The 13251-nt window shown below is 39.3% G+C and overlaps 1 protein-coding gene across 1 annotated transcript; it reads right to left on the bottom strand.

Annotated features, from left to right (window-relative positions):
• Positions 1-487: 487 nt before the first annotated feature.
• zbtb37 (zinc finger and BTB domain containing 37) lies at positions 488-12712 on the bottom strand. The gene is made up of 4 exons (XM_032572645.1): positions 12058-12712; positions 10145-11099; positions 8605-8704; positions 488-7578 (listed from the first exon to the last, which is right to left on the bottom strand). The coding sequence occupies exons 2-4, from the start codon at positions 11089-11091 to the stop codon at positions 7057-7059; spliced, it is 1569 nt and encodes a 522-aa protein (XP_032428536.1). The 5' UTR covers positions 11092-11099; positions 12058-12712; the 3' UTR covers positions 488-7056.
• Between the last annotated feature and the right edge of the window lie 539 nt (positions 12713-13251).

Genomic DNA, 13251 nt, shown 5'->3' on the forward strand with positions numbered 1-13251 from the left:
GGAAATTAAATGTTTTAAATTAAATATTTATTTCATACTTCATTCTCCTAACACTACAGCTTTATTCTGTTGATATTCTGAATATATTCTTTACTTTAGCATTACTGTGACTTTACTATTTTAATATTACTTTATTTTCATATTAGTCCGACTATTCTCTTATGACTTTATTCTGTTAATATTACCACTTCACTCTCTTAACTCTGACTTCATTCTCTAACAACTTTTTCTCGTAATCTTTCTTTATTCCCAAATCTTCTTTACAACTTTTATTCTGGTTTAATTAGTAATTTATTTGCTTTATTTGACCCGCCGTAACTCGTCTCATCCAAGAATCTTCAGCGAGTCGATGGAAATGATTCTGTGGTCAGGAAGGATCTCCAGTAGCAGTCAGTCTTCCAGCTACTCTGAGTAGGCCTCTGACTTGAGGCAGCTGTTTAACATGCTAAGAGCTACAATATGAAGAAAGGAAAAGCAGAGTCACTGCAGCTTTACACTTAAAGTGCTTTATTTCCTCTGGAGGAGAAACAACCTGTGAGTGATCTAGTGGTCATCGTGAAAGAAGCTTCTTCACATTTTATTTTTTTTACTTAAACTAATCGACCTTTGGCCTTCACACACAACCCCCTCCCACCCCTGTTTCCAATATGCTTTAGCAACAGACACATGCAACATAAGAGCTTCACATAAAACCTTTCAGGTTCGTCTATTAAGAGCTCGTCAGGTACCTCCTTAAAAAACAAACAAAAAGTACAATATTAAAGTTCATTCACTAAATTTCATTTTCTGCTTCAATATATTATGATATACTTTGAGGAATCAACAGTAAGGAGTAATCTCATTAAGTGATTATGTTTAAATGATTTGATTTATAATTAGGCATATTGTGGTCAAAGTTACTGTATATTATTTATACTAAACATTAAATTCACACAGTAAAAAATATTAAAAAGCAAGTAGTTTCAAACTTAAGCTAAAGAAACAAGAAAACAAAGTTTGGCATGTTGTAGAAAAGCAGAGTTACCCAAAACAAACAAAATGGAGCCCAGATGATGATGTAGGTGATGAGGTTTGGCTGTTTTTCACAGTTTGAACATGAAAATATTTAGAGAGTAAAAAATAAAATAAGGCGGAAAAACTCAGAGGGAAACGTCGGATTTTACGAAGATCGGAGGCAGGAAGATCGTCACTTCGCAATGACTCGTTACAATTTAGCAGTCGTTTGTTTGGGATTTATTTTGTTGGGAAATGATAAAAATAAAAATGGAAGAGAAGGAAAAAGTTCACAGCAAAAAACAAAAACGTGGATCCGACTTTTCCCTCTGGATTCCTTAAACAGAACCAGAACCAATCTGGTTCGTTTCCGACTACCTGGCTTAAAACAACCTGTTGCTAAATGAAGAGACCTCAGCCAAACCAAAAACAGCTAAAAAGGAAAAATTAAAAGGCTTATCGTGGCATTTTTTAAAACTGCACCTTTAAATAAATCAAGACTTTATGCAAAAACACATCCTAAACTTAAATGTTTGTTCCTGAAGTTTCAGGAAGACAAACTGGGTTAATGTCTTTGTGTTGCTAGCTGGGCAACATTTACTTTTTATATATAGTATTTTTAAAATATATTTTAAAAACACAAGATGTCTGAGCCACAATTAATACAACTTAATTTTACAGGAAATCAACAACTAATAAAGCTTTAAATAAACATAGCACATGTCTCTAAATTTAAAATCTTCACATTTATTAGCTTTAGCTCGCTAGAAGCTAACAAGCTAACAATGGGTTAGCATCTCAAACAACCATTTAGACGACAAGAAAGTGAGGTATTCGGTTACAGGGATATTATATTATATTAATAATACTTATAACATGGGAAGTTTTTAATTGAAGGATTAAAAAATAAATCAAAAATCTTACAAAGAAAGGCTTGAACTTACCGTAGCGTTATTTTATTCCTTTTTCTTTTCATAGTTTTAATAACTCTCAAGTTATGATTCATAAATATTTGTACATTTTTATTGTGTTTACATATGTATCTATAATTTAATAATCCATTTGTGTTGCAATTTCAAGTTTTAAATCATGAGATCAGTCTAAGAATACAACATGAAAATCAGCAGCCAGGCCATTTTGACAAACGGAGCCAGTCAGAACCGGTTCAGACCGGTTCAGATGGTTCTGGTTTGTCTTATGGCATCTGCAGATACTCTGTCATTTATTTACTTTTTTAGAAGCTAAGTAATTGTGTATTTAAAATTTATATTTTACACAAAAAGACAACTATTAGAGTCTAAAACTTACCTAGGCTAAGACCAAATTAGCTATAACTTTTTTAGTTAATGCTATAAAATTATTTTTTTTTGTAGATTTCTTATTACTTTAATCTGCTTTGTCTTGAACAAATATCTAGGAAGGTTTTACCACTAATTACAAACTAGACGGGTTCATTGACTGGCTTGAAGTTACAGTTTCAAAGTGTTAGGTAATGCCAATTGTTGCTATATTTTCAGATTTTACAAAGGAACAAAACACCTTTGAAATAAAATTTAGGTCAATTTCACTTTGCTTAAGTCTAATTTTGGACAATAATGTTAGCTAGTTGTTAGCATTTTGGTGGCTTCTGAATATGAAGTCTCATCCAAATGTGACCAGATTAGATTCATGTTTGTTTTTTATGACGCTTGGAGGAAAGTGAAAGTAAAAACTGAGAAGCAGTTAACCAGATTGTGCTTTTTACAGAGATTAAAAGCACTTTTTTTGATGCACATCATAAAGATGAATGAAATGTTGGATTTGATGTATAAAAATGTTCAGTTTCATTTAGAAATCTCTTTTTAAATGACACACCCAGCTCCAACTGGTCACTTTAAGGTGAAAATTATGAAATTGCAATGTCATCAATATCACACAATAAAGTTTCTTCATTTGTAACAAACACAAAGTCGAAATCTATTAAAGTCACTAAATTTCCACTAAAGTCTGTATTAAATGTGGCTGCAGTACACCTACAGAGGTCTTGTGGTTTTATTATATTTTCTCATATTGCCCAGCCCTGTTTTTGTATTTTCTGTAATCCAGTTGTCCCTCACAAAATTACTATTTTATATATTTTTACCTGCTGCTAGCGTGTACATGAATATTTTATTTCTGCAGTGTGCAAACTGCACTGAGGTTTAACCGTTAATGCTCTGCTACAAAGGGAAAACACCAACAGAAAACATCCATTTGAGTGACTAAAGAAGGAAGTCTTTATACCTGATAGATCCTGGTTAGGCCTGAATGTGAGCGTGGCGGCGGCGGCTCTGGTTGTGAGATCCGAGAGGAAAATCTCGAGTCGCTCAGTGTGAGGACGGAGCCGCTGGCTTCACTTGCATAAAAAATGTTTTTTACTGTCCACTGAGAATCAGATTCACAGTCCTGTAGAAAACAGTAACAGCGGATCCATGTGCTACCTCCCACACGCCTCGATTAAACTCATTTACATTTAGAAGCAAAAAAAGCAACATCTTAGTAGTTTAAATACATCTGTCTGATAATATCTGTAGATTTGTTATTGTTCTGTTTTTAAAAAACTTTTTCTACCACGACTCTTAGTTGCCGTTAAGTGCGGAAGTTTGGGTGTTTCGGAGGACCAAAATGGCCGCTGTCCTTTGGTTGCCAGTTGCTCTGACATGCAACATCTGGAGGTTTAAAACGGCCGGTTTTTACATCCATCTGGTCTGACAGGGTAGAGCTCCGTTTATTCGTTTTAATCCCAGATCTTCAGCCGTTAATGACGCAGTACGTCTAATGCACTGTGAATAAAACCACGTTTAATTAGCATCTGTTTAAAAATCACTCAGGTTAGCTGAGATTCACCTGAAAACAATAATCCTGCTTCCAAGCATCGACTGAAATTATGTCTGAAATCTATTTCAGATCAGGCTTATAAATGTTTAACAATGACGTCGTTTTCCATTGTTTTTCAAAGCACTAGCTAGCTGACGTAGCGAGGTAACGGCTAGCTAAACAACACTTTCAGTTTCTTTGCTCTACTTTTAAACTTTTTATTTTGTTTTGTTTCTGATACATTTTATTTTTCTAGGTTACAAGTGAAATATCCAGAAACAGTAAATATGAAATAGCATCAGCTAATTATATTAGCACTGGCTAACTATGTTAGCTAAATTAGCAACAGAAGCTCAAAGAAACAAAAACGCTCTTTGAATCAGCAAAATATGAAATGCAAAGTGTTTTTTTGAGTGACAAACTTTAAACATTCTAATTAATATCTTAAATAATTACCAAAAACTGATTTTAAGTTATTTTTTAAAATATTTTTTTCCACTGGCTTATTCTAAAGAAGTTAGCCAGTAGACAGAATAATGTTGGATTGAAGTCATTCTACAGTTTAACTGATCAAACTAAGCTCTGTTTAATACTCATTATTTGCATTTAATTACATTTATTGAGACAACTTGTGACAAAAATTCGATTTTTTTAATCTAACTGGATTTTTAAATTCTTTTTCTTTTCTAGGCCCAGATAAGTTGTATTTTTGTAAAATTGATTGATTTAGAAAACTATTTTAAATGTAATATATGGCCAACTTAAGCATAATATAACAGTATGTTGTATTATTAAATAAAGTGTTTTAATTAATTGTTATGGTAAAATTAAACTTATACAGTAAGTTATATTTTAGGTGGAGTGCAGAAGATTTAATGCGTCATTAACTGACAGATTTCTGATCATTTCCTCCTTTAAATAATAAGCTTCATTGTCAAAAGCACAGAGGTGTACAGTAATGATAGAGAAACAGAGACCTGTCTATAAAAACGATCTGAGAAGACTGACGGGGATCTGAGCGGACCAGAGCGCCCCCCGGTGGTGCTGAGTGAGCAGCAGCTGTATTGCGTAGTGATGAGAGGTAATTATCGAGCTGTGTAGCTTATCTGAGACTGTTTCTGTCCTACTGGGAGTTTGTTCGGTAGTTTGTCCCGCTGCTAGGTGGTTCTGTCTGAATCTATGAGAAACTTGGAAGGTTTCACCGCCACAGTTAGCAAACATCAACATGATCGGTTAAATATTTCACAGCCAATTGAACTAATGAACCAGAGCGACTGGAGTTTCTCTGCGGACGATGGCTTCAAATGTCAAGGCTCAAAATCGTAAAGATCATGTAGATCAGAAGCTGACAGTCCAGGGTTCGGATCCCTCTGCTCTGCTTTCTGCCCAGATATTAATTAATAAATACCTAAAAGAAAAGGAAAAAACTAAAACCAAAAATTATCCTCTACATAACATTGTTTAGCCTGTTTTCCATAGATGTGTCTTTTATTCCCGCGTTTTCTTTCTGTTAGACGGCAATTTCCCAGATGTTTTGCACATTTGATTTGAATTATAGGTACTAATATAATATTTATTTAGTACAATTATTCTTTAAGCATAATTCTAAACAATAGCTATTGTAATTTTAAAATAAGATATCCTTCAGAAGAGAAACTTTGATGTTTTTGTTTATAAATTCTGGTTGATATTGATATCCGATATTAGTATTGCTGCTATAGCCGATAACTGATATTTACCGGTATTATATATTTTCTCAAATGCTAACATCCGCTTACTCGCCAAGAACCGAGCTAATTTTTAGCTTAGCTTTTTAGCTAACTTTTAGTCGTTTAGCCTACTTAGCTTCGAATAAATAAATATTTCTGGATCCATTTTAAAGCACCAAGTTTATTAGTTGTTTTGTTAACTTTTAGTTTTTATTATTGAATAGTTCGACGTTTAGATTCATGCTTTTATTTTGAAGTGTATGAAGATAGTTTACGCAACTGTTTCACTTCCTGTCCTCGCGTTCTCTCTTTTTTCCCTCAATAAGTTTTAGCAAGATACATGAAGAAACAAAATAAGATGGGCAGGAAAAGATATAAACATAATATATATTCTAAAGATATCATAGCGCATTAGGTTTAGCGTAACTAGCTTTTTGTTAGCATGGCTAACTCCCTCCAGAAACAAACTGCAACAAGATGAAAATAAACATCGTTTGTTTATATCGTCTCAGTTTTACTTATCGGATAAAATAGCTAACATCGGCCGATAGCGATGTTGATGCTAATATTGGGCATCTCTAGTTTTTCTGTCTTACTTTGTCACTGATGTAGCATTTAAACCGACAAATTCAGCATTAATAGAGCTGAAAGATTTCTTTTTATCACAAATATTGATTATTGATGATGAAGATTTAAACAGTAAATCTGAAAGTCAAAATAATTTAAACTGAGATATTTGAAGCCACCTTCCTGTAAGCAACAAAAATAAATGGATAAAACTGCAAACGGAGCAAAAATGTTTTGAAACTGAGGACAGAGAAGTTAGAGCTGCAGTTTTTTCTTTGTAGTGTAAAAAATGAAATGTGACAAAGTCAGAAACTCCAGTGGCGCCGAGACGTAACTCACCCAACGAAACCGTCATCGCTGTGGCACTTAGAGCGCAATGATTATTATTATTATTATTAACCTGACTGCTCCGGATTGTCTCAAGGCAAATAAAAAGAATTTGAACCGTAAAACTGGCACTGAGTATCTTGGCAAAGCCCTCCTTCTCTCCCAGATTCCCCGGACGGTCGGGATTAGAGGTGCACCGATAAATCGGGCCGATTTCCTCAAAAAAAGGTCTAAAAATCAACCTGTCCTCTTCTGCTCCGATGTGCGAGAGGTTTGACCCACTGTTGCTAACTCGGCGATATTTAGCAAAATTCAGATAAAAATCAAAACCGGCTGTAAACGGTAATCGGTGCACCGCTAGTTGTGATGCTGCGTTGTGAACCCGGAAATCCAAAAAGTAGAAACCTGCAACATAAAGTTGACGGCGGCGCTTCGCTGAGCGTTGTGTGTGTGTGTGTGTGAGGTTGTAGGAGTGTGTGGCGATTCTTCATCTTTAGCTTAATCTGTTCTGTCTGGTTAGTGAAGGTAGATGCGGTTTAAAGCGGTAAGAATCTCATTTCGGACTCTGAGGTGTGCGTTGACTTCAGACGGGACCGGCGCGGCGTTCGCCTCGTTTCCGCCCGGGTCAGTCGGGCCCCGTGGTGGAAACCGAGGTCTGAGGGCCGTCTGCGTAATGGCCGCTGTTGCTCCCGCCGCCGGCCTCGGGTTCCTCCTGGCTGGGCGAGGCCTCGTCGCTCGGGCCGCCGCCGCGGGACGGGACGGAGGCGGTGGTGGTCTCGGGCGAGGCGCTGTGGGCCTCCTGCGGCGCGCAGCCCGGGTGGTTCTTGCGGAAGTGTTGGTTGAGGATGGCCTGGAAGGGGAAGCTCTTCCCGCAGACGTGGCAGTGGAAGGGCTTGTTGCCGGTGTGCTTGCGGATGTGGTACTCCAGCTGGTCCTTGCGGGTGTACTTCTTCCCGCAGATGCGGCAGACGAACGGCGTGATGCCCATGTGCAGCCGCATGTGGCGGTCCAGGCTGCCCTTCTGGTTGAAGGACTTGCAGCAGTAGATGCAGGTGAGCCGCGGGTTGTAGCGGAACCAGCGGTCGCCCACCTGCTCCCTCAGGTAATCCTCGTAGCCGCCCATGTCGAACGCCGCGTGCTCCTCGCCCTGACGGACACACAGACAAATCAGACTGACAAAAACAGGATCAGGAGCTAAAATAAACTAAACGAGATCATTTAGGTTTAACCAGAGGAGAGCAGAAAACCCAAAAACTGATCACAGTAAGAGAAGCAAAACTGCAACATGTAAAAGTAAAAAGTATCCGGACAAGAAAATACTTAAGTAAGACTAAAAAATTAAAAGTTTACTCAGGTACTGAGTAACTGATCAAATCATCAATCATTTAATATTTAAAAATTACATCATCAGATGGACCAAAACAGAAAGTTAAGTGGAATTTTTGGTATTTTAAGGATCAAAATCACAACAATTCATATAAGTAAAAAAATAAAATCAGGCAAAATAAATTTTTCCAAATTTTTTATTCTATCAATAAGAAACTTTAACAGGTGAGAGTCAGTCTGGTTGATTTCAGGTTAAAACATGTTTGTTTTTCATTCAGTGGGCAGAAAATCCAGAAATTTTACTCAAGTAAAAGTAAAAAGAAAAACACAGTAATAATACACTTAAAATAACTATTTTTTTATTTTTAAAACTATCACCATGCCATGACATTATGTTATGAGACAGATGATCTATGAACAGATCGATCTAATCCCTGAGCTGCAGTCTGAAGAAATGCACCAAAAACAACAAATCAGAGCCAGAAGGCGGGGCTTAGCGCTGCCAATCAACAGCGTTTACCTGATGTTAAATGTGCTAATCATTACAAGAAAACTGTTTATCCACTATCAACAGTGGCTATGCTAACTAGCCGTAGCAGCTATGACTGGCTATGCTAGCTGCAGTGTAGCAGAGAGTAAGAAGAAGTGATTGACAGCACTAAGACCCGCCTCCTGGCTCTGATTGGCTGTTTCTAGAAGACAGAGGAGATTGATTTTTTCACAGATGACAGTTTCAACAAAAAAAGTATTTTTGATAAATCAGGTTTTCAGACTGCGGTAGATCTGGGTCGGTTCTGGTCGGAAAGCGCCTCATGTCGCCTGATGTTCCAGATGTTCGGGTTCTTACCTGAGAGCTCGGCTGCCGCAGTTCGTCGGCTCGACTCGGAGACTCGCTCTTCGCTCTCTGGCGCTCGGTGAGGACGACCACGCTGCCGGTGGGACTGAGCCTGGACAATCACCATTAATCGCCATTAATCTATTAATCAACTAATTTTGTAATTGATTGTTATTTGAGTAATTTATCACGATAAATGAAAACTGATATGATAGTTGTAGTTGGTAGGATTAGATCTAAAATGTTTATTTTCTTATTAAGAAAGGAATTGAACTGTTTCTTTATTTGTATTTTCTAGGTTATTCTATAAAAGATCTGCAGAGTGGCAATTATTTTAGAAGATTAATCGCCAGAATAATCGATTCCTGCACTACAAATACACAAAAAGTTTTTACGTCGAGTTTCTAGTGGAAATATCTTAAAAATAAGACAAAACTTACTGACAAGTAACTTTTGAACGAGACATGGGAGCTTGTTTTAGGTAAATAATTCATTAATAATGAGAAAAAACTTTGTTAGAATAGAATAGAATAGAGTAGAATAGAATAGAATAGAATAGAATAGAATAGAAGTACTTTATTCATCCCAGCAGCGAAATTACTTCGCAGTTACAGCATAAAGACACAATAACAACCACCACTGAGTAGTAGTTGTAGATAAAATAAAAATAAAATAAAATATAAAATGCTATAAATATAAAAAGCAACTTAAGAGCAGTCCTTGCAAAGATTCAAAAAAATAAAACACTCACGTCTGTCACAGTAAGCAATTAATTAATTGTAAGATAAATTAAAATTGCCTCAATAATTTTCATTCTGATTAACATTTTCTGAAGGACGACTTTGTTTACAGATACCATTTTATTTATTTGTGGGTCTTTGAGATGATGAACTGTCATTATTATGGTATTGAAACATCAATATTATGGTTTATTGTGATAACTTCAGAGACAATTTATCGTCCAGCAATATTTGTTATTAGGACAGTCCTAGTTAAGTTTTATTTTGATATCTAATGTTAAAATTTATTAATCTATGAGAAAGAGTTTTTGCATTATTATCCTGTTATATTACTTAAAGTTAGTCTAGAAAAACAGCGATATTATCATTTATCGCAATAACTTCAAGAACAATTTATGGCCAAACATTGTTATTGTGACAAGTGTTTTATTTTGGATATTTTATATTTAAAAGTTTAATTTTCAACAAGAGGGCAAACTTGTATTAATGTGTCATTTTTATATGACATGAAAACTATCTCAAAAACAACATCAATGTTTATCGCAATAACTCGTGGGACAATTTATCGCCAAATTTGTTATCGTAAGTTGTTTTTTATGTTGGATATTTAATCATGCGCTGCCTGACAAATGAATGATAAATTAATGATTATTGTTTGTTTTTATCTTGAATCTTTAAAATTTAAGTTCATTTGTTTGTGAGAAACTGTACTTGCATTAGTATGTAATTTATTTATTATATAACACGAGAACCATCTTAAAACAACAACATTATCGGTTATCGCGATAAATTATCATGTGGTTCCGACTCACCGGTCCGTTTCGCTGAAGCTGGAGGACGCCTGTCCACTGCGGGTTCCTAGCCCGCCCAGCGGCGCCGTCATCAGCGTGCTGCGGCCCGACGTGTCGATCATCACCGTGGCTCCGCCCTCCTCTGCGACCGCCGCCTCCTCCTGGTTCCCTCCGGCTCCAATCCAGTCCTCCATGCGCTCCGTTTTGATCCTGATGCGGTCCACGCCGCCGCCGCCGCCGCCGCCCTCCTCGGCACTGTCGGTCCTCTCCGGCTCGCTGCCCGTCTCCATGTACCACTGGCCGGCCCGGTTGATGCGGAGAATCGGCTCCTTGCTGGCTCTGCTGCTGGTGGCGCCAGGTCCCGCCAGACCGCTGTGCTCCACAGTCGGCGGCGGGCTGAGTGGCTCCTCCGCCGGGCTGATGACCTCGCACGCCTCCGCTCCACCTCTGGCGCCCAGCAGCCTCAGCCCGCCGTGATGGCCGCCGCCGCGCACCATGGCCTCCATGGTCCTGACGGGCCGGGCCGCCCGTGGCGGCACATCGTCGTCGTCGCGTGTCGCCTCGTCCACGTCGGCCAGGCTGATCTTCAGGTGGATGCCCTCCAGGATCTGGGTGCAGCGGTCGATGATGTGCTGCATCTGCAGGAAGCTGGCGGCGGTCAGGTAGCTGATGATGTCAGCCAGCTGCAGGCAGAGGCGGCCCGTGTAGCAGAAGGTCAGCAGTTGCTCGAACACGGACGGGTTGCGGATGACCGTCAACGACACGGTGCTCATCTGGCTCAGCGACATGTGGTCGCGGAAGTACGGCGAGCTGGCGGCGAGGACCACCTTGTGCGCGCGGAAGCTCTGGCCCTGGACGTTGACCACGATGTCGCAGAGGCGGCCCTGGACGCGCAGCTGGTTCAGGTGCGACAGGACGGAGTTGCTGAAGTCAGGGATGTCCAGCTGGATGCTGCCGGAGCGCTCCATGCCGCCACCTGGTGGAGAACAGAGGAAAACATCATCAAAAAGCTGGTTTTAAGCAACAACAGGGGCATTCTGGGTAAATACAACCAGAACAAACATGCTAGCTTAGTGCTAGCAGGATAAATCACTCATGGTCTTTAGCCTTAGACTAAAGAGAAATTCTCCAAACACTAAAATCTGACACCACTCCATTTCACAAAAGAAGTTGCTCTCAGTGTCTTCAGAGGTTTTTTGATGTTTCCTTCACTGGTTCTTGGTGCAGCGCCCCCACAGGCCAGGAGGGGAACAGGTCGCTCAAAGGATTTGGTTCTTTTAACAGTGAAGTGTGAATTTGGGGTTTAGTGGCAACACACAAAAATCCTGGTTTGGTACTTTGGTTTTTAAGGTCCAGGTGCATTACACTTTAACCAAGAAAAACAATGGTTTATAAATGTTTCATTTTACTCCTACATGTCTGAAAAAACTCATTTTTAATTCAGTAAATACATCCTTAAGGGCCTAATGAAGACGGATATAAACTTTTCAGACCTGGAAACCGTAACACCAGTGGCAGCATCATACTCTGGGGTTGATTCAATCTGATTTCCAGATCAATCAGGAAATTTCTTCTAATTTCTTCAACTTCCCCTCAGATCATCAACATAACTGACATTTAACCAAATATTAATCCGTTTTTATGTTCATGTTTGTGTGCAGTTTCATTAAATCCTAAAAATATGTCGATTTTCGTGTTTTTAGTAATTCCTGTAATTTGTTGTTGCGCTTTTTTTCACTCAGGAGGAGAAAAGTTTAAATAAATCATTAAAGCCTCATTTTGACTGGACGGGAACTTCTGGTCCGAACTGTTTCTGCGTTACTAAGACGGCGCCGCTTTGATTCGCTCCAACATGACACCGAACCAGAACCAGTGGGTTTCCCGGCTGAATCCAGGTGCCAGCTTGAGCCCAGGTGTGCAGGGAGGGGTCTCACCTGAATGCGGGCTTCAGTTCGGTTCTGGTTTCAGGATGCGGTCGAACTCTTTAGTCCCGCAGGTTTCTCTGCATCGCCGGCAGGCAGGACGGTGGGTGGCAGGAACTCTCCTCGGCTCGGTTCGGTTCGGTCCGGCCCGGCGGGGCTGCAGCTCCACCCGCCCCGCTGCTCCAGGCTGGTCGCGTCGCGTTCAGGGCCGGGGTTCGGCAGCTGGGCTCGGCCTGCGCTCCGACAGCAGCCGCTCCGCCGACATTCCTCTGGAGGTCCGGTTCGGTTCAGGGTCGGTTCTGTTCGGGGCTGCAGCAGCGGCTTCTCATCTTCCTTTTTCAGCTGAGAAGGGCCGAGGCTGCAGGAAGGAAGGAGAGGAGGAAGAAAACGCGCTAGGAATTGTGGGAAATGTAGTTATGTGGTTAATCTCCGCCGACTTCGTTCGGTTTCAATAAACTACATTTCCCAGCGTGCCTCTGTCTGCGGAGAGGTCATGGTGGCACTTTAAGAGTTTGGCAGAGTACTTCAGTGAAAGTACTAATGTTGAAATAATACTTTTAGGTACAAGTTCTGATTTTATTACGTAAAAACTGCAAAAGTACTTTTAAATATTTTGTTTTTTGTGTTTTGTTGTTACAGATGCATTCAGGGCCGGAATTAGGAGGATGAGCGCCGGTTTAAATTTTGTAATATATAAAATATGATAGGAGAATATGGAAGAGGATGAAGTCCACTGATAAAAAAACATTCTGATTTTAATCTCTATGGAGTATTTGGGCTGTCGAGTTCTTGGCTACAATTCTGCCAAAATCTCAGAAATTTTTAGATTAATCTCGGAAATTTTCTATTAAAAAAACCTCGGAATTTTTGAGTTTCAAACGATGAACAACACAAAAAACTCAAATTTGACATGAATCTTAGAAAGTTTCTATAAAACGTAAAAATTCCTGAACTTTTCTTTTGTCACACTGTAAACAGAAGCAAAGCAGTCTGCGTGGATGGGAATTAAATGAATGATTTGCTTCAAGGACTTCTTGCAATTGAGTCATTTGATGAATCCTCACATCTCCAACTTTATGGTACATTTAAAACAACTTAATTTGATAAAAGTGCAGTTTTGAGAACAAAAAAAAATTCCTGAAAAAGAGGCTTTGCTTTAGGGGACGAAATGTGAAAAGTATCAGTAAAACCGTGGGAACTGAATGT

Source organism: Xiphophorus hellerii, chromosome 9 (assembly GCF_003331165.1).
Source record: "Xiphophorus hellerii strain 12219 chromosome 9, Xiphophorus_hellerii-4.1, whole genome shotgun sequence".
In the NCBI taxonomy this organism is placed as follows: Eukaryota; Metazoa; Chordata; class Actinopteri; order Cyprinodontiformes; family Poeciliidae; genus Xiphophorus; species Xiphophorus hellerii.

Excerpts from the sequence above, each read along its gene's own strand:
- zbtb37 (XM_032572645.1), bottom strand. The coding sequence starts at position 11,091 with ATGGAGCGCTCCGGCAGCATCCAGCTGGACATCCCTGACTTCAGCAAC. Across the intron at positions 8,705-10,144 it reads AGCTTCAGCGAAACGGACCG|GCTCAGTCCCACCGGCAGCG; the intron begins GTGAGTCGGAAC and ends GTGATTGTCCAG. Across the intron at positions 7,579-8,604 it reads TGCGGCAGCCGAGCTCTCAG|GGCGAGGAGCACGCGGCGTT; the intron begins GTAAGAACCCGA and ends TGTGTCCGTCAG.